Source organism: Podarcis liolepis (genome assembly GCF_965112155.1).
Source record: "Podarcis liolepis genome assembly, chromosome: 15".
Classification (NCBI taxonomy): domain Eukaryota; kingdom Metazoa; phylum Chordata; class Lepidosauria; order Squamata; family Lacertidae; genus Podarcis; species Podarcis liolepis.
Genome location: NC_139566.1, coordinates 12,972,652 through 12,993,573, shown reverse-complemented (window position 1 = coordinate 12,993,573; position 20,922 = coordinate 12,972,652). Strand labels below are relative to the sequence as shown.

The following is a 20,922-nucleotide window of genomic DNA, read 5'->3' as shown; positions in this document are numbered from 1 at the left end:
CCTGATGTTCCTCATCCTTGCTCTAAACCACAGGCAACACTACGTGTTCATTATATTTATAACCTATCATTATGAATAACAGGTAGCCGCTGATAGCCTTATCCTCCATGAATTTGTGTAATCCCCTGAGAACAGAGATGGAGAACCTGTTGAACTCCCATCAGCCCCCTTCAGCCAGCAGGGGATGATGGGAGTTGTAGTCCTAACAGCATCTGTAGGGCCACAGATTCCCCACGCCTTAGGAGAACGTGAGAGAACGATTTCTTTGGAACCAGAGTGCTGAGCAGAAATAACAAGAAGCAACATAACCCCCAGTGTTTTTCATTTTGCGGGGAGCACAAGGCCTTTTCCTAAATGGCACATCTGCCTAAGTCAAACCCAGCCTTCTCCTCCCGCAGGCACAGCGAGCTGCTGGGGCAGAAAACTGGCCTTGAGCAGCGGGAGGAAGCACTTCGGGGGCAAAAGGAGCGGCTGGAGGAAGCTGAACGACAGCACCGGGAGCTGGCAGCACTGCATGGGCACCTCGAGGAGGAGCATGAGCGGTAAGGAGGGTGTGTCTGCCAGGGGTGAAGGTGGGAGCCAGCCCTTGTGGGCATGCCCCAAACCTGCCGATACTTATTATGTAGCAGTGGACAACTGGATCTGGCTGGCAGGCCAAGCTCTTTCCCCCTTCACCCCCACTGGCCAAGTTAGATAGGTGGGTGTAGCTGCCCACCTGTCAATTGCCGGAGTGCCTAATGATATCAGGTGACCTGTTTGACCACCATCTTTTATTTACACCTGTGCAGTATTGAGGAAATGGGGTGAGCTTGGCACTAGGGTATGGTTACCAGACATCCCCGTTTCTTGGGGACCGTCCCCCCATTTACAAATCTGTCCCTGGACAAAATGTGTCCCCGGAAGGTGGGAAGTAGAGCCAGCGCAGACCGTGGCCTGGGGAAAGTCCCGATGGCCAGATAGAGAGGCCTGGGTGGCCACATTTGGCCTCCAGACCTGAGTTTCCCCACCACTGGATAAGCCAAGGGGACAAGGACCTCCTTTGTACACGGCAAGCGCTCTGTGACACTCCCAGCCATCTACTCTGGGATAGCTCAGTTGGTAGAGCATGCGACTCAATCTCAGGGTGGTGGGTTCAAGCCCCACGTAGGGCAAAGAGTCCTGCATTGCAGGGGGTTGGACTAGATGACCCTTGGGGTCCCTTCTAACTCTACAATTGCATGATTCTATGATTCCCCAGGGTGAAGCAGGCATTGGGCCGGACAGAACGTGAACGGGACGACCTCCAGGGAGAGCTTCAAGGAATGAAGAACCGGGTGACCAGCCTACAGCTGGAGCATGCGAGGCTGGAGGCTGAGAGCAACGCCCTGAAGGAGCAGAACCAGCAACTGGACACGGCGCTAGGGCGCCTGAGCACACAGTGTGAAGTAAGGATCCCTTCCCCATCCCCTCCCCTTATACATAACACACATCTTCTGGCCTATAATAATATAATAATAATAATAATTTATTATTTATACCCCGCCCATCTGGCTGGGCTTCCCCAGCCACTCTGGGCGGCTTCCAAAAAAATATTAAAATACTATAATACATCAAACATTAAAAGCTTCCCTAAACAGGGCTGCCTTCAGATGTCTTCTAAAAGTCTGGTGGTTGTTGTTCTCTTTGACATCTGGTGGGAGGGCGTTCCACAGGGAGGGCGCCACTACCGTGAAGGCCCTCTGCCTGGTTCCCTGTAACTTGGCTTCTCACAGTGAGGGAACTGCCAGAAGGCCCTCGGTGCTGGACCTCAGTGTCCGGGTAAAACTATGGGGGGTGGAGACGCTCCTTCACATATACTGGCCTAGTCCATGTCTGCAGTGGGAAAGCTGTTCCTTGGCTCTAACCACTGAGAATGCTGGTTATAATATAATACTTTCACGTGAATCAGGCATATGTTACAGCCAGCATCTTCTTAAAAAGAGGCATCCCCCAATGTCTCACCCACAGGAGGGAATGCCTCTATTCAAAAGTAGTTCATTCTCTGCATTTGGACACCTCTTAGATCATAACCAAATCTCAAATGATGGTTCCTGAGATCAAGGAAGAGGTTTTCCTGTGTTTGGATGCAGCTGGGTGGGTGCCATTTTGAATCAAGATGGAGGACTGAACCTTTCAAAACTGCACTGATTTGGGGGTTTCTTAGAATTCCTAGCGTGGGTGGGGCTGGGGCAAACGTGGGTGGACTAATGGACGGGGCTGTTGCCCTTTGTACAGTAGGCTCAATTCCAGCCATGCAGAAGTCAGCGGTTTCTACAGCCACCCATCTCTCCAGCCTCCGTGCAGACAGGCAAGCAAGAAGCATTGTCACAGTGCAAGAGCACATTCCGGGCAGACAAAAATGAAACTGAGGAAGGAGCAGAACAGAACCAGCAAGGGGAGTGGCCTGGAGAGTGGGTGTGGGCTAGCAGGGGCAGGCTTTGGTCTTTCAAATTCAAGGCCAAAATTCGGCACCCCCATTGCCTCTTGCCTTCCATTCTGCCCATTTAACTATGTCATAGTTGCAACACCCGCTGGCTTCAGCGCCCAGTGCAGTGGAACTAGTCACACTGCCCTAAATTTGCCTCTGGGCCTAGTTGCAAGGGCCATATAAAGGGGTCTGGATGGCCACATGAAATTGCATGTCTCTGAATATTTAGGTTTTTGAGGGCTTACATCCAATATGGATACTGCTAATAAAGACATGGAGAGATGGAGAGGACATGTCCACACCTCAATAGTGTAGAAACCCTTCACATTGTCATCACATGGTGCGTTCCTGCATCACGTCATTCCTAGCTGAGGCAAGGAAATGGTGTGCTGACATCACAACAAAGGTGAGCATCCTCACACATGACAGGAGAGACGGGGAGCCCTAAATGCAGCGGTTCCCTTTTCAGCAGAATCCCTGTGCCAGCGTAGCAAGTTGAGTCAGCTTGTGGAGTTGGTAGCATGCATGGTGTCGTGCATTGTGTGTTTGTTAACAGGTGGGTGTTAATTCCACCCGTTAACTGGATGCTCTTTCTCCCCACCTCCCACAACCCGTAGCTGCTGGCCCAGCTGAAAGGGAACCAGGAGGAGGAGAACCGACACCTTCTTCAAGAGATTCAGGTGCTAAGCCGGGAGAACAGACGCCTGCTGGAGCACAGCATGGAGAGCCGGGAGCATTTCCAAGAGGAGCAGCGCCAGTACCTGTGAGTGGGAGACAACCCACCTGTGAAACAAGTAGAGACAGGTGCTAAGTAGAATGAATAAATTGTAGCTGATTGATGTATGAATGAAATCTGTGGGGAACCTCTTGCCCACATGCCAAATTAATGCATGCCACTAAAACAAGTGGAAATAGACCTAAAGCTACGGTAGTTATTGATTAAAGGAATAGTAGCTGATCAGTTGATGAATAAATTCAATTTGCCAAGCAGGCATGGGAAACCACTAGGCCAATGGGCAGATTTGGCCCACCAGGGGTCCTGATTTAGCCCACAAGACCATTTCCCTCCACGTTTGTCATTTAAAACTGTAGCTGCAAAAGAACAGCCCTTAGAGTCGTTCCTGCTTGTTTCTTTGCAAGTGTGGGTTGCCTTCAGTGCTGATTAAACTGAGTGCCAGATGCAAGTGTGTGACACCGGGTAGCTGATAGCTGTGTGGCTCTAGGAGATGCCTGCACATCCAAGACAAGAACTCCATAAGGGCCTCCTCTGAAGTTTTCTGTGCTGTCCTGAACACCTCCAGCACACTCTGCAGCCTGGAGGACCTTGGCATTAAATCCCACTCGGTTTCTTCCTTAGAGACAAACTGGGTGAGCTGCGTCGGGAGAAGCAGAAGCTGGTGGAGAAGATCATGGACCAGTACCGGGTGCTGGAGCCAGCACTTCCTCGTGGCAAGTAAGTCCAAGAATAATTTGGCAACTTCTAGTCCCTGGGGTCTTCATAAGAACCCTTAATGCATCAGCCCCCTCCAGCACAGCTAATCTGGAGGGATTGACAGGTTCCCCAACCTTCTGTTCTAAATCCTAGTGCTACACAAATTTTTAAGGTGCACACATAGCGGACACCACCCACCCCACGCACAGAAAATGAATCCTTCACCCTTCAAAAATTAGGAAATATTTCCCGGGGGAAAATAGATTTATAGTTTATAGAGCAATCCTGAAGCCATCTTGACTCTCTTAATGAACCCAAATATTTTCTATGGAGTAGAAGGAAGTATCTTGGAAAAACATTTCCCAATAGTTCTTTTCACTTAAAAATCCTACAAATCCTTCAAATAGATAAACTTATCACTAGAATGGGTAGGCCTGTGGCAATGGATTCAAGAACTGAGATATTTACCACTTCAAAAGAATGGGCTGGGCTGGAAAAGGCAATCAGCAAGCATTATCAGGTGTCTTGACAGACAGGAGACAAGTGACACACTCAAATTTCTGTTGTAGACCCGCCTCTTTCTATGACACTCATATGATGCTTTTGAGTGGTTTTAGGCTGAGGGTTGGGTAATTTCTAACGTCTTTAAAAGTTGCCACATACCTTTGTTCTGGATTCTCGCCTCCTTGCAAGGCAGGGTGGTGGTGGGGATTCTATTTCAACAGAAAACAAAGATCAGCCTTGCATTTTTCAATTGTTTCTTGCCTCTACTCTTTCTTCTCTGACCTACAATGATACTGGGTCCCTTGATGGGGAGTTGGGCTGTAAAAGCTAACCCCAATGTTTTCTTATATCACTAGCAGAGCTTGTGACAAGCATGCTCCAATTGGCTAATTCTTCACCCTCCCAACACATACCAGATTAAAAAAAGGCCATTCTTTATTCTCTCTTATTCCAAGGATAATCTTGTGATTACAGCTTCTGATTATGCCAGAGATAATATAGCCATCGTGACTAGTAGATGTAGCTGTATTTTAAAGTCATCCAAACTAGTGACTGTCACTTACCACTTCTGGAGAGAGCCAGTTCCATAGTCCAGGGATGCACTCGGTGTAGAAGGTCCTTCCTGTTAACTGTCCAGAACACCCCATCCTTTAGCTTCCCTTTTCCTTTCCTCTTCGCAACTCTTTTATCTCACCCGCTTTTTACCTCACAGGAAGAGTAACTGGATTGCTGAGAAAATACGGAAGCTGGTGAAACACCGCCGGGAAGCCCCCCATGAGCAGCTGCGCCCCATGGCTGAGGGGGCCGGGAGCAGCGAGAGCCTAACAGGGCAGGATGGACGTGGGCCTGATGGGACAGGTGAAGGAAGGGAGGAGAAAGTCGTGGCAGGGGCAGTGGAGAGGTTTTCGCTCTCGGCTTTCACTAGTATATTGGAAGGCATGGGGGCAGAAGTGGTGGCTCTCTGGAACCAGGGAGGGGGAACCTCAGTCCCAGGGGCCAAACACAGCCCTCCAGGCCTCTCTGTCTGGCTCTCAACAACTCTCTCCAGGCCACAACGCTCCTTGAATGGTTTTGCCTGGCTGGAAGGTATCCTTGAACTCTGATAATGCCTACTGCTTGCCTGGCTGGAGGACAGAGAAGGGTGTGTGAATGGGTGTGTGTAAAGCAGCCTAATGTATTATAAAGGAAGATGGACATCTGTTGCTCTCCCCACTTTTGCTTTTGGCCCCAAACACCACTGGCATGACCCCCGCCGCTCCAAGCAGGTTGCTGGAAGGGAATACAGCCTTCAGGCTGAAAAAGATCTCCCTATCCTGCTCTAGAATGGTCTTGGACTACAACTCCCAGCATCCCTGACATCTGCCACGTTGGCTGGGGCTGGTGGGAGCTGGAGTCCAGCAGCATCTGGAGGGCCCACAGGTTTCCTGTGCGTGTATTAAGGTATTTTTGTTTCCTTTTTATAATTGTGTAAGCTCTCCTGGCGATGTTTTTACACCAAAGGGCAAAAAATGAATGGAAGAAAGGAATTAGGACCACAGACAGAGATGCTTTTATTCCAGGATCATAACCGCACAAGCATGGAATTTTATGTTGTGATCAGAATTCACCCTCCCAAAAATTGTAGCTTTCAGTTATTTTAAACAGACAGTGCAAGTTTCTAGCCCAGGAGGCTAAGATATTCGGTGCTCCTTCTTTTCGACAAATAAATAAATAAATAATTCTTGAGCTTTTTTATTGTAATAATATGTTTTTAGTCCGTATGCCACCTTGGGAAATTTTATATAGGAGTGCAGTTTATGAATATTTAAACAAAATTTAAAATAAATCATATGAAATGCAGAATAAATGATGCAGATTAACAAAACATTATATAGATTGGCATAATGTAAACAAGGTTGCAGAATTTTCTTGATGCAGGATTTATTTGTGGAGCAAAGTGTTTAATGTTGTTTTTAAAAAGCCTTTTAGTGTTGTATTTCAATTTCTTGTGAAGGGTGGGTGAGTAATCAAATGGTTATTAATTATGGAGCCTTGCAGAGAGGTTTGGGGCTTCTCTCTCTCGGGGCACCACCTGCCCAGCTCTGCTGTCTCCTGACTTGCCTCTTTTCTCCTCTTAACCCCGCTGCCCTCAAAGTTTCCAGCACCCCCAGCTCACCAGCCCCTCTCCGCAAAGCAAGCAGCACCCTCAGTGTTTTGGATGGCCAACAGACGCCCTTCCGCCGCCATAGGCTGAGCTCACGGCTGCCTGCGGTGGAATGCCCAGGAGAAGAGCAGGACACCCCTCGCCAGCGCTTCCGCCAGCGCCGTCTTGGAATGCTGGGGGGTTCCGTCGAAGAAGCGGCGGCAGAGTGGGAAGTTCCGAGCCAGACTTCCAAGAGCGACAAGGAGAGAGGTGAGATGAGAGAGATGGGGTGGGGAGAGCCCGTGGGCATAGCCGGGGGGGGGAGGGGGCACCTGCCCCCTAAATCAATACAAAACCTTGCCCCCCCCCAAAAAAAAAATCTTGGCTATGCCCATGGGAGAGCCTATGCAAAGGGATGGGTAGGTCTGCATTTTGGGAAAGTGGGCCTTATTTTTGCTCAGGACCTCCAAATCAGCTTTGGTTGCGTAACCTGAATTCGCAGTTAGGTGATGGAATCTCTCACTTGGGAATAGTGACAATCTGGAAAGGCCCGGATCCTTTTAAGTGGAGGTGCTGGTGGTGGAACCTAGGACCTCCAGCATGAAAAGCAGGTCCTCTGGCAAGAAATTTGTGGTTCCTTTGCAACTGCTGTTTTCTGAATGTGTTAGGAGATGCTCATAACAAATAAATCCTTATTTTTTACCAAATTTAGGCCCCTGCACCCTAGAGCAGGGGGTGGGGATCAAAATGATAAGAAGATAGATAGATTTTCTAATACACATAAAGCAATAATAATAACAACAATAAAGGAGAAAAAGAAGAGATCAAAGCAAGAAAATAAAAAAGGATACGAGGCTGTAATAAATATTTTCACGGAATCCTAGAACTGTGGAGTTGGAAGGGAATCTTGCTCACAGCCATCCCTGTGTGGGCTCAACCTTCTGGTTAACAGCCAGATGGACTCACCCATTGCCCCACAAAGCTTCTGCAATTCATTGTGTGTGTTTTTGTTTTGGTTTTCTCAGGACCGCCACTGGGTGAGGAGGAACAAACCCCTGAGCGTCCATCGTGATGTTGTGGACGAAGAGGGCTCACCCTCTCAGATTCTCCAAACCTGAAGTGATGTGAACATCCTATTGGAACGATGGGGAGGCATTAAATGAATGCAAAGCACAGGGTGTCATTTGGGTGGGTTCACAGATTCCTATGGGCAGTGGGGCTGTCAGGACAGGAATTTGGGGCAGACATCCAGGTCCCCACTCAGCCAGATGATCAGGAGCACTCTTCTCCCTCCCCTCAACTGCAGCAGGGCTACTGGATCGCTGCATTTTGAAGCATGTGATGTAATACCCTCTAAAGAAGGTGACCCAGTTTGAACAGCAGGTGTGGGGAGGGGCTGAGTCTGAGCATCTGCAACCATAGATGTATGTAATATGTATGAAGGGTGAAGGGCCCGAATTGTTGCAGTTAAGTAATGTATTTAAAAATAAAGTTTATGGTTATTTATCAATCCAGTCTTTCTGGGAGTGGAATGTGAACAGCACAAAATGCCGCATTGGTTTAGCACCATGATGTTGCAGGAGGTGCGTGAGATCATTTTCCCACAAAAGAAGCAGGGCCGGCCCAAGCATTTGGGAGAGTGAGGAGGCTGGTTTAGCGTGCCACAAAAGAGCAGCAAACTGTTATTTATTATTAGTAGTGCATTTTTACTGCCAGGGAATGGGAGAGGAGCTCACAAAGGTGCCAACTTATTTTGCCTTTGGTAACATAACACCTTGGCTGATGTCCCTTCTACGTTTCACATTTAAAGTAGCATTATATCACTTCGACAGGGAAGAGCTGTTCCTATGTTCCCACGTCTTCAGGGAATGCCCGTAGCTCAGTGGCAGAGCATCTGTTTTGCATGCAGAAGGTCCCAGTCTCAGTCCCTGGCATTTTCAGGTCAGTCTAGCGGGGGGAAATCCAGTTGAAAATCCTGGATGGCTGCTGCAAATCAGCTTGGCAGGAATGTGTCCTTGAACTCTACTAATGCTTCTTGCTTTCTTGCATGGAGAGGATAGAAATGGCGTGTGAGAGAGAGTATGTATAGAAACTAGCCTGCTGTATAAAGGTAAAATGTGCTTTTAAAACAACTGAGAGTTGGAAACCCTGCCTGACCTGTGGCACATAACCCAGAGATCAGTCTGGGCTGGTGCTCATCGAGTCTGGTGGTGTGGAAGGCAACGCCAAAAGCAGGGGGCACCAGAGCCAATGATAAAAAGGTAAAGGGACCCCTGACCATTAGGTCCAGTCGTGGCTGACTCTGGTGCTCATCTCGCTTTATTGGCCAAGGGAGCCGGCGTACAGCTTCCAGGTCATGTGGCCAGCATGACTAAGTCGCTTCTGGTGAACCAGAGCAGCGCATGGAAACGCCGTTTACCTTCCCGCTGGAGCGGTACCTATTTATCTACTTGCACTTTGACGTGCTTTCGAACTGCTAGGTTGGCAGGAGCAGGGACCGAGCAACGGGAGCTCACCCTGTCGTGGGGATTCAAACCGCCGACCTTCTGATCAGCAAGTCCTAGGCTCTGTGGTTTAACCCACAGTGCCACCCGCGTCCCCTAAAGCCAATGATAGGCAGAGCCAAATAATCCTAGTTTTGCCCCCATCCTCCTCCCCCTCTCCGGTGAGTTCTACATGGGGCAATGCTGAGACTACAGAGGAGGAAGCTGCCAGGCAGGACCACATGCTGGATTGACTGCAAGAAAGAAGGCAGGCGGGGGCTAGCTAAGGGCAGACAATGTTGGTGGGGAAGGCCCCATATGCCCTCATCTCCACTGCAGTAGATCCTGATCTATCTACCTAGGTACACAGTTTTAAGCTTGCACCCCGCCAACCTGAGCTGCCCTTACTTAGCCCCCACCTTCACTTTCTTCTTACATCTAGTCCGAGGTGGGGTGGGGTGGCACAGGCTCTTGTCTTCTCTCCCTAGACCTCTGTGTTGTCCCTTGTAAAACTGAGCAGGGAGTGGGGAGCATGGCGGCAAAACTAGACACTGAGCCATCTATAGCTCAGTTGGTAGAGCGTGTGGAGACTTAATTTCAGGGGCACGGGTTTGAGCCCCACATTGACCCTTGTGGTCCCTTCCAATTCTACTAATCCTTTTACCTTTACCTATCATTCTATCAGGGGTCCCTTTACCTTTACGTATCATTCTACAAATTCTGTCTCTGCCTGTAACTGACTCTGGCACCACCTACTGTTGGGCTCCTCTGCCTTTGGGCCCCACCAGACCCAAAAAGCTGCAGCCACCGCTATCACAGGCAAATTATTATTATTATTATTATTATTATTATTATTATTATTATTATTATTTATTATTATTAATACCCTACCCATCTGGCCAGTGGCGTAGCGTGGGTTGTCAGCACCCGGGGCAAGGCAAGTAATTTGCGCCCCCTAACCCGTGGATTTGTGCCCCCAACCCTAACCCCCAGATGTTGCGTCCGGTGTGGCCGGCCCCCCCCTGCACCCCCCACGCTACGCCACTGCATCTGGCTGAGTTTTCCCAGCTACTCTAGGCGGCTCCCAACTGAGTGTTAATACAGCATAACTGGGAGAGGTGCGAGCTTCAAATAAATCTGGTTCCCAGTGAGGATGCAAACTGAGTGTGCAGCACTTCCAAAGCACAAGTACACTGGCCACTTCTGCAACGTCTGCTTTAAGTTCCTACACTCCACTAGCTCCCCCCCCCCCTTAGCATAGTTTTGATTTCCTACCAGCAGAGGCCAAAGACAGGCTATTTCATGGCCTAGTTGCCAATTTTTCTCTTCCCTTGCACAATCCCTTCCTTCCTGTTTCAAAATGCTACGGCTGACACAATCAAGCTAGCCTAACTATTGTTCCACCATCCCTCTCTGTCCATTCCAGCCAATGCTCTGTGCACCTTGCACCAGGCAACACCTTGCCCCAGATATGGCTCATTGACCACTTTGATTTTGCAGAACTGGCACTATTAAAAGGGCCATGTACTATTTGTTTTACACTTGTAAGGAAGAAATATTTTAGCGCGGTGACACTTACCCTCCGGACCTCGCCGCCACTTGACATTTGGGCTATATAGATCATCTTGGCTTTCACTGTACAAAATGTTTCCCGAGCCTGCTAAAATCTTTTTTGTCTAGACAAGCCTGCACTCAGACAAAAACTGGCATGGGTTTTAACCTGTCATTTTAGCTTAACTGCTGGCTTTAATTGCATTTTGATTTTTTTTTAATGTATTGTTTGTAAATTTTATTGTATATTTTATTGTTTTTTGTAAGCCACTTAGAGGTTTTACTTACATGGGGGGGGGGGGGAGAACCGTGTGTGCCACATTAAGCTTCTTGGAGTAAGAGATGGAATATAAGTGCAATAAACAAACAAAAAATCAAAGGTGGAGCAAAAACATTCTACTCAATTGTGACAAAAAAAAAAAAAAAGGTTTTTGTGAGTAAGCTGACCTGCCCAGGCTGATCCCCATCTCCCATCCCAACAATCTACATGGGAGACCTTGGGAAACTGGCAGAGTCCACTTAGCAGAGTCCACTTAGCAGAATCTGGGAGGGATTTATTGATTTGTTTGTTTTATTATGTATTTTGTGTTCCCACTTTTATGCTGTGAACCTCCCTGAGATCTTCAGATGAAGGACGGTATGCACGTTTAATAAATAAAGAATTATATAAATTCCAAAATAATATATAAATAGAGTTATGCCAGTCTCCATGTGGCAGGATGGCTTATTATTGTGCTTCCCATATTCTGGGTCCTGCGCAGAGACACCATACCATCATTTCCATGTGCCATGTATAACCTCCCCATTTATTTATTTAACTATCACATATTTATTCTACCGTTCCTCCAACATGGTTCTTTCCCTCCCCATTTCATCCTCACAGCAACCCTGTGAGGAAGGTTAGGCTGAGAGGCAGTGTCTGACCACCAGGATCATCCAGTGTCTGTCTATCTATCTATCTATCTATCTATCTATCTATCTATCTATCTATCTCTCTCTCTCTATTTGGAGGAGTCCTGTGACCCATTGAAACAAATGGACATGCCTAAATATTACACCTAAGTTTTTCTCCGAGTAGACCCGCTGAAATGAAGGGTCCTAAGTCAGTCCTGTACAATCATTCTAATGGGTCTGTAGGACGAGCATTGGCTGCAGGTACAGCCCCTAATTTGGCTCCATTCATTCCAATGGGTCTACTCAGAGTAAAACTTAGGTGGCGAAGATCCCCGGGAACAATCGCGCTCCTGCAGGGGTGCAAGGCGCTGGACAGCGAGAAAAAACACCGCGCGCCTCCCCAAGAAGCAGCGTGTCCCTGGGATTGGCCGAGACGGGCCCCGCAGGAAGTCCGAGCGTGTGTGCGTGTGTGGTGGGAATCCAGGCACGGGGGTGACACGGAACTTCGGGCAGGGGGCGCGTTAAGCAGGAAGGGGGTCCCCTGTCCCTCCCTGGGGCGGGTCCCCTGATTTCCCTGGGCTTTTTCCTCCTCCTCTTGCTTGCTGTCACATTCCTGCCGCTTGAGTCAGGCCTGGAGGCGGCGGAGGCAGCGGCGGCGGCGGCGGCGGCGGGCTGCTTGCTGCACCAGGAAGCGCAGGGCCCGCACCATGTAACCAAAGCGGAGGAAGGAGGAGGAGAAGAGCGCGAGAGGAGGGCAAGGAAGGGAGCAAGGAGAAGCCGGCCTGGCCATGGGGGACGGCGGAGCCGAGGAGGAGATGGTGGAGCTGCCTCTCACTGACGGTAACCAGGCGATCGAGGGGGAGGAGAGCAGGGCATGTGTGTGTGGAGGGAGGGGGCAGCTGGGTGGGTCCCCCTTGGCGCGCGCGCGGGCGGTCCTTGGAGACGTGGAGCGGCTGGCCCGGGCGCCCCGGGATGGGATCTCCGGCGGGGCGCGCGGGGTAGGGGCTGGGGTTGGCTCGTTGAGGGTCCCGCAGACGAAAATCTGCGGAAGGGGGTCAGGAGGACGCCCGACCCTCCAGGCGGCGTCTCCTCCTCCGGGAATGACAAGATGACCCCCAGCAGGGCGCACCGTAGTGGCGGCGGCGGGGTGGGACCTTGGGTTTCGGCTCAGGACCCGGTTGGAGGCGCGTGGAGGAGGAGGAGGAGAGGGCGCTGCTGGAGCGCAGGGAACGCATCGGGGGGCGTATCGACCTGATCCGAGGAAGGCGCACGTTGAGAGACAAGGAGGTGGGGGGTGTCGGCTGGTTGCACGGCTTCTTATGGGCGCCGATCGCGGTGTGTAAACACGATCGGGAGTGCGCGGCGTTAATATTTGGAGTGAGATCAAATTGGAGCGCGTAAACTGGAATAGGGGTTTTGTCCGCCGTGGGGACAACGGCACGCAGGTCCCGCTTCTCGTCCGTGATAAAGGAGCTTATGGAGATCGGGGGTTACTGCAGATCTCGGTGCATAAACTGGGTCGATGGAAGGGAGGAGAGCGAGAGTCATCTTGGCGGTGATGCACAGGATTTCGGGGAGGGCGGATAAACGTGACCTGGGCGCAGGAGGAGGAGGAGAGACACCAGTTGCTTTCTGCCCTTGCTAAAACAGCCAGCTTTGCAAAGAGAGCAGATATCCCGGCTCGGCTGTGCCCGGAGACCTTTGCCGAGAGACAGAGGGCGCGATTGGGCAACGCTTAGACCCGCCTGGGGTTGCGGAGAGACGTCGGGAGTCGAGGAAGAGAAAGAGAACCCTTTCCTATCCCACCCGAGGGCCTGGGAGAGTGTTATCTTTCAAAGTGGCGGAGCTCCGCCCCTAATTTATGCACGCCCCGCCTCCCGACCCAGCTGGAGTGGGGGTGGGTGTTGCTGAATCACCAGCCCGCCCCCGCCTGGATTGGCAGGTGGGGGCAAGGGGAGGGAGCCGTAGGGGCGGCTGGAGGCGGTTGGCAGGTGGGTGGTGGGAAGTGGTGTGTGTGTGTGTGTTTGTGAGAACAGTGTACTGGCGAAGGCTGTCTGGAGTAAGAGATCTGCTCCTTCTCCTCCTCCCCCCACTGAAAAAAAAGTCGGCTCGCTGCAAGAGAGGGGCCCTTAAAACGATCTGGCCATCCGTGCATCCTCCATTTAAAGAGGGGTGGGGAAATAGCGAATAATAAAGGGTAGTTGATACCAAAGATTGCATGCTTTGTGGTGTAAACTTGCAGGGAGGCTTATATTTCTGATCCAAACATCTTCACCTTTCACTTCCAGATACAACTTTGTGTTGGTGAGTGCTGTGATGATGAGGCAAAGGTCTTTGCTCTTAAGGCAAGGGTGGGACAGCTCTGAGTCCCGCAGATGTGGTTGGGCCCCAACTCCTATCAACCCCCTCCAGCATGGTCAGTTGTCAGGGATGATGGAAGTTGCAGTCCAACAGCATCTTGGGGGAGGGACACAGGTTTGGAAGAGTTTGGATTTGATATCCCGCTTTATCACTACCCAAAGGAGTCTAAAAGCGGCCAACAATCTCCTTTCCCTTCCTCCCCCACAACAAACACTCTGTGAGGTGAGTGGGCTGAGAGACTTCAGAGAAGTGTGACTGGCCCAAGGTCACCCAGCAGCTGCATGTGGAGGAGCGGAGAAACGAACCCGGTTCCCCAGATTACAAGTCTACCGCTCTTAACCACTACACTGTTCCCCAGCACCTCCGTCAGAGGTACTTTTGTTTGTTGATTTGCATAATCCCAGGGCAAAGCACCCACCATTAAAAAATAAAAGAAAGGTTGAGCCTTGGCATAAATAAAACATGGTATCTGATACCACTCTTGGAGTAAGTGTGTGTGTGTAAAGCCTTTTTTTCTGTTCATTGTACAGATGAGAAACAGAGACCCTGACAGACTAAAAACCATTTGCATCAATCGTGGGGAATCTTGGCTGTTTACCGCAGATGTGGCTGAACTTCAACTCCCACCATTCCTGGCCATTGGCAATGCTTGCTAGGGCGGGTGGGAGTTGTAGTACAATTCTATGATTCTATGGACATTGGGTGGGCCAAGGGTTCCTCACGCCTGATTTACACACACGGCACACAAGAGGCACATGTTTCTCAATCCTTTTGGCATATGAGAAGCAGAATGTGAGAGTCTGGCAGCAGCATCCCAACTGTACCTTGCATGCCAGGCTGGGACAAATATCTTAATTTGGGTGAAGGTTAGGAGTTGCTCAATCACACTGTCTGTCTGGCCATGTCACTTCCTTATGCATGACCTGAAATGCACTCCATCCCCTCTCGTTTCTCCTTCAAATGCACTTGAATATCTCAGTCATATGCAGGTAACTGCACCAGGCAGCGTAAGCTATAGTTAACTGCTGCCCTCCCTCCTCCTCCATGCACCCCAGTTTAGGGCAAGCCAGGTGGGTTTTAAAGTGGAGTTGTCTATAGCAGCTTTTGTCACTTTGATGCTCTCCAGACTCTTTGGACTAGAACTCCCATCATTCCCAGCTAACACAGCTGTGTGGTGGGCACCTGGTTTGGGCAAAGGTGTTGACTCAAATGTGGAACTTCCATGTTGAGAGGTAGTATACCTTTGAGTACTAGATGCTGAGAACAGAGAGCAGGCCTTGCTTGTGAGGAAGGCGGTATATTTTCATGCCTTGCTGCTGAGTTTCCCAGAAGCCTCTCTTGCAGACAGAATGCCAGATTAGATGGACTTTGGTCTGATCCAGCAAGGCGATTTGTATAGCACCTGATCTTCCCCAGAATATTTTCTCGTAAAAAAAGAGAGAGAGAGAGCTTTATATAACAGGAAAACAGGGGACCTGTCTGCTTGCAAACTGTATTTGCTAGAAACTCCTTGATGGCAGATGTACTCTGCACATGCTCAAAGTGAATGTTACTGTTGTTGTTGTTGTTGTTGTTGTTGTTGTTGTTGTTGTTGTTGTTGTTATTTCAGTTTATAGCCCACCCTTCCTCCCACCAGGGTAACGGAGCTGAGGCTGCTGGCATTAAAAGCAGGTTCTTAAGGAGACCTATGGGGAGACAACTGTATTTTAAATGCACTCAAGAGACTTGGGTCTCTTATTTAGTGAAATGCTTTTAGCCAATAAATAAAACAAAACTAGCTATTTGCGAGGGGATGAAAATGAGGAGGGTAACAATTAAAGGCACACACACACACAGAGCTTTTTAAAGCATGACATATAAGACTAAGAAAATATTGATACCCATGTATAGGTCACAACCACATGTATTTAAAGCACCAGGATTCCACTGCAACTGTCATGGCTCCCCCCCAAATATTCCTGGGAACTATTCCCCTCAGCACCCTGTTTTAAAGTGAAGATGTGGCCATAAATGTGCAATTAGCAATAAATTGGAAAGCACTGTAAGCTATAAGCCACCGGGCGGCAGCCCCACAGAGGGTGTTTCGTAGTGGCTGTGTTTTTGTGGCAGGCCTTCTTGGGCTAGGTGTTCCTGTGGGCAAGTGCGGGCCCGTTCCCCCCCCCTCTCAGAGTTGGCCAAGTTGTGACTCATAGGCCGGAAATGGGGCCTCCTCCCCTCTGCACCCGAGAACCCCAGGGAAGAGGGTGGGGACGGGTGCCGTGCGAGAGCAAAGGGAGTGTGCCATGAGGAGAAGGAGGGCCAGAAGTGGCTCATCAGCACCATTGGCACAATGCCCGCCCCCCATGCCCCATAGCCAGAGATTTTGTGGTGGGTCCTGGTGGTTGGGCCTGTGTAGACCCTCGGGAAAACGGGTGTAGCAAAACGCATCATTCGCAAGATCCGAAGGGCCGTATCCAGCTAAATTCCACTCAAGAGTAGACCTATTGAAAATAGGTGGCTGAAGTTAGCCGGGTCTATTCATTTCAATGTGTCTGCTCCGAGCAGGACTAACGCTGGATACAGCCCAAGGTATTTTTTCAACATGCTATAATATATACCCAGTGTAAATGCTTTCTCTCAGTTTTACTAATTCTCTTTTCTAGAAAGTTGTTAAATAAATAAATAGTGACCACCTTCATTAAAAAATGGGCCAGCATGTTTAATTTAAAAGTTATTTCGTTCGTCTTAAATCACTTCAATACTGTTCAAAAAATAATAAGCACCAGTCTCTTGTAACACTTTGTAAATCTTCTGAACGTAAATTGTTTTAGCTTATTTCAGTATTGTAATGGTACATTGCTGTAACCTGCCCTGGGACCTTGTGCTGAAGGCCGGTTAAGATATAGTATCTAATAATATTATATTTATTATTAATACTTGTAATAGCAATAGGCCCCCAGAATTCCAGAAGGCAGAATAAAATTTAACTTCTTTATGAGTAACTGAGAAGATTATGGCTCACACTGCCCACCCCCATGCCTGGTCCTTCTGTCTCCATTAAGTAAACTATGTGGACCCCAATCCAACTGAAGTTTGTGAAGACTAGGGGTGGTGTCGCATAAGTCCATCCATTGAAATGAATGGACCTCAGTCATGTTAGTTAATTTCAGTGGGTCTTTGATTAGGACCAACCCAACCCTGGATCCAGTCCTAAGCTTGCAATCTTTCTGCACTTACCTGGGAGTAAGTCCCATTGAACTCAGCAGGGCTTTCCTTCTAGTAGACATGTACTGTACAGTATAGGTTTATGATGTGGATCCCACTGAAAGCAAGGAGGTTGGCGATGAACTTGTTCCATTCGTTTCAATGGGAGTCAAATCGTGACCAGTGTTAGTTGGACTGGGGTCTTAGGCTGCAATCCTAACCCCACTTACCTGGGAGTGCACCCCACTGAATTGAATAGGACTTACTTTTGAGTAGACAAGGTTAGGTTTGCACTGTTACTCTTTATCCTTTTCATTTTTAATGGAAAGCTGGAAAGTCAGGAAAGGGGTCTTGGAGGTCTCCCTGATGTTTAGCCTCTCCTTCCACACACACCCAGCTCTGCCTTGTTCTTCCCACCTGAAACGTGTATGTTTTTGAATTTTCCCTCAACAGCAAACTTGACAGGCCATGAGGAGAAAGTTGGCATGGAGAATTTTGAACTACTCAAGGTCCTGGGCACTGGAGGTGAGTCGAAAGCAGCTGTATAATAGAATCTGTTTTATTGGGGGAGAGGTAATACTGCACACAAATTCGTAACAATCAATAAGAAAACCAAAGTTGTAAAGCAGAAGTTGAAAACAAAGCAGTGTTGCAAAAATATATTTTGATGACTGACAGAGAGCTTGAAACGAAAGATGGCATACATTTAGGCCGAGTTTTCTAAAGTGGTCAGAAACTGAAGGTGGAAAAATGAAATTCTTTGGAGTTACTTGCTGATATTCTTCAAGGCAGGGACAGAAAACCATTTTTAAACTCAAGGGCCGTATTCCTTTCTCGGCAACCTTCTGAGGGCCGTATGTGGGGTGGGTCAACCGATGTAAATATTATGTTTGTACATTAGGCTAGTTTCTGCACTCATCCGCCCTCTTTACCCTTCATCCTGACTAGCAGAAGGCATTTTGGGGTTCAAGAACACATTCCAGCCATGCAAAAACCCCTGGGGGTAATTGGGGGGAGGTCAGTGAGGGGTGTGACCTGGGGGGTAGTTCTGGAAGGCCATACTCAACCTGTGAGCCTGAGAATTCCCCACCCCTTTTCTAAAGCAATATCATTGAGTTAAGCATGCTTTCGCCATATGGACCTGCTTCCTTGCTGAGGTCTTACATTGGCTATTCATCATGATACCTAAACAGAGCCCTTATGTTCAAGAGCACTTTACCTCTGAATACCCGATGCTGGGAACATAACAACAGAAAAAAGCTATTTGTTGCTTCAGCTTGCGTTTGGACTTCTTTGGAGCATCTGATGGGCCACTATGGGAAAGAGGATGCAGGAGTAGATGGGGTCTTGGATCTGATCTGGCAGAGCTGTTTCATTCTTATGAAGGCTCTGCGCTGGGTGTCCCCATCATCGGAGACAGGGCCTTCTCAGGGGTGGCACCCAGGCTTATGGAATCCGCCCCCCTAGATATGTTCATCTGGTACTCAGCTTTCTCTCCATTCAGTGGCAAATTTAAACAGTTCAATTCTGTCAGGCATTTGAGGAAAAAGAAGTTTGAAGCCTTCTAAGGACACTGCTTTGCTCCTGCCTTATTTGATGTTCCTGTCTTATAATTATAACTTTATTTATTTATTTATTTAAATAATATTGTGCTGTTTTTGTTAGCTGCCTTGAATACTTTTGACAGAAAGGCACAGTGTAAATACTTTAAAGACATTCATCAAATGACACAAATCAAATGCTTTCCACACGCTGCAATTAAAAGAAGCAATGGAACTAAGAATATGGGAAATAGAGGCAGCCACTGGGTAGGAGTGGGGAACCTCAGACCTCCAAGATAAATGGATTGGGACCCAATGCCATCAGGGGTTTTTATACGCTACTCCTAGTGCGATCTGCACCTGAGGAGTGAAACTGGTGTCATGCAGCAGATGGAGGCTGATAGAACTGTTTCAGGCTGGGTGGAGGAAGACCTCCACCCCATCTCGCACCCCACCCCAGCCAACAGGAGAGACCAGAGATTTAGACTGCAGCCTATTACAACAAAGGCTGTGTGTGTGTGTGTGTGTGTGTTTTAAAAGGCCTGATTGGATTAAAAGGCCTTTCCCCTAATGCCCACAAGATAGCAGGCGTAGGGGTTGAGTAGGGGGGGTGGGACTCTGAGGATGGCCATCCTAACCCACCTACCATTTCAACTCCAGCCTATGGAAAGGTGTTCCTGGTTCGCAAGCTCAGCGGTCACGATGCCGGCAAGCTGTATGCTATGAAGGTGCTGCGCAAAGCGGCCATTGTGACCAAGGCCAAAACAACAGAGCACACGCGCACCGAGCGGATGGTTCTGGAACATGTGCGCCAGTCGCCCTTCCTTGTGACGCTCCACTACGCCTTCCAAACAGACTCCAAGCTTCACCTTATCCTAGGTATGAGCATCGTGGGGGTGCAAACCGGGGGACGGATGGACATGGAACTGGGAGGAGGGATGAGGGGAGGCAATGATTCTGTTTCAAATAATATTTGTTATGGTTTTACTTATGTATTTATTTTGCGGTTTTGTATGCTGGTTTTCAGTGGGGTGGAATGACCACACAGTGGTTTATACTTATTATTGTTATTACTACTACTACTTCTACTGCTAAATGTGGTGGTTCCCAATTAGCTAAGTACTGCAGACCCACTGTTTTTCAAAAGCCAAGCCGTGGACGCCCTACTTTTGAAAATGTTGATATCTCTATGGTAGTTTTTGTTATGTGAATGGTGCCATGGACCCCCTGGGTGGGTTGTGTGGACCCCTTGGGGTCCACGGACCACCAACTGGGAACCACTGATTTAATGTATTTATATCCCTCTTTTCTCCTAAATTGGGACTCATAAAAATTAAGCATAGCAATAGGAACAAAACAAACCCCAAATAAGAATACAATTAAAATCCCAGCAATGAAATAACAACAACCAGCATAAAACACAGAAGAACTAGAGGTTGGAGAGTGGGGAAGTAAAATTAAAATAAACATGGTCTCTGAAAGGTGGGGGGGGGGGGAAATAAATACCGGTATTTGTTTTAAGCATCTGTATATCACTTTTCGTATACAACCTCTCTAATGAATTTGACAATTCGTTTAAAAGACAACAATCATAACAATTTCGGGGGGAGGGAGCTCTTTATTCATAAAGACAAAATAACATCAGTAATAATGAATACGTTAAAACAGAAGGAGATGGCAATGGGAGAACTTTGAAAAAAAAGTCAGGGAAAGTCTTTAGTCCAGAAACTGAACACCCCTCAAAGCCTGGGTGAATTTAAAATGAAGGCTTCCCTCTAGTACGAAAAAAGATAACAAAGAGGATGTTGCGTGAGAGAGATATCTCCCTGGCAAGTGAGTTCCAAAGGCGGATCATAACATACCTCATCTCAGATGATGTAGAGACCCCTAGAAAGGCCTATGAGGAATAAATAAATAACACTGCAGTTTCATTTGGAAAAAGGCTGTCCTTGAAGTATCCTGGTCCTAAGTCCTCTTGAACAGGAATTCCTAACCATTTTTGGTCATGAACCCCTTTGAGAATCTGTCGAAAGCCATGAATCAGGAGGAGGGCATAATATTTTGAAGGTGGGGGGCCGGGGGATTGTTTTCAGGTTGCACCCTGGGAATTAATTAACCTTTTTGCCTCCCTCTTCCCTTCTAGACTACGTGAGCGGCGGGGAGCTGTTCACCCACTTGTACCAACGGGACCACTTCTCCGAAGACGAGGTGCGGTTTTACAGTGGGGAGATCATTTTGGCGCTTGAACACTTGCATAAGGTGAGAAGTGGGAAGGGAGGGAGGTGTGACCAAACCAGGCAGGGTTGTGCTGTTAGTATAATTGCATGGGTGCTCTTCAAAAAGTAAATAACACATCTGGATTGGGGATGAAGGGCTTTGCGCCACTGCCATCCTCATCCAGATTC

The 20,922-nt window shown here is 48.5% G+C and overlaps 2 protein-coding genes across 9 annotated transcripts in view; both read left to right on the top strand.

Moving 5' to 3' along the window:
* CCDC88B (coiled-coil domain containing 88B) overlaps positions 1–8,014 on the top strand; it is an 81,640-nt gene extending 73,626 nt beyond the window's left edge. For all 7 annotated transcript variants that reach the window (XM_083477496.1, XM_083477497.1, XM_083477501.1 and 4 more), the window contains 7 exons: positions 399–542; positions 1,238–1,424; positions 3,064–3,209; positions 3,804–3,899; positions 5,095–5,240; positions 6,517–6,774; positions 7,530–8,014. In XM_083477496.1, the coding sequence (XP_083333622.1) occupies positions 399–542; positions 1,238–1,424; positions 3,064–3,209; positions 3,804–3,899; positions 5,095–5,240; positions 6,517–6,774; positions 7,530–7,576 (1,024 nt within the window). In that variant the 3' untranslated portion in view covers positions 7,577–8,014. The remainder of the gene's footprint in view (positions 1–398; positions 543–1,237; positions 1,425–3,063; positions 3,210–3,803; positions 3,900–5,094; positions 5,241–6,516; positions 6,775–7,529) is intronic.
* Positions 8,015–11,791: 3,777 nt separating this feature from the next.
* RPS6KA4 (ribosomal protein S6 kinase A4) overlaps positions 11,792–20,922 on the top strand; it is a 38,590-nt gene continuing 29,459 nt past the window's right edge. The window contains exons 1-4 of one of the 2 annotated variants that reach the window (XM_083477533.1): positions 11,792–12,272; positions 17,430–17,501; positions 19,178–19,396; positions 20,661–20,776. In XM_083477533.1, coding sequence (XP_083333659.1) covers positions 12,221–12,272; positions 17,430–17,501; positions 19,178–19,396; positions 20,661–20,776 — 459 coding nt within the window. In that variant the 5' untranslated portion in view covers positions 11,792–12,220. Of the gene's footprint in view, positions 12,273–12,375; positions 12,720–17,429; positions 17,502–19,177; positions 19,397–20,660; positions 20,777–20,922 lie in introns of those variants that run through there. The other variant, XM_083477534.1, reaches the window with a different exon arrangement.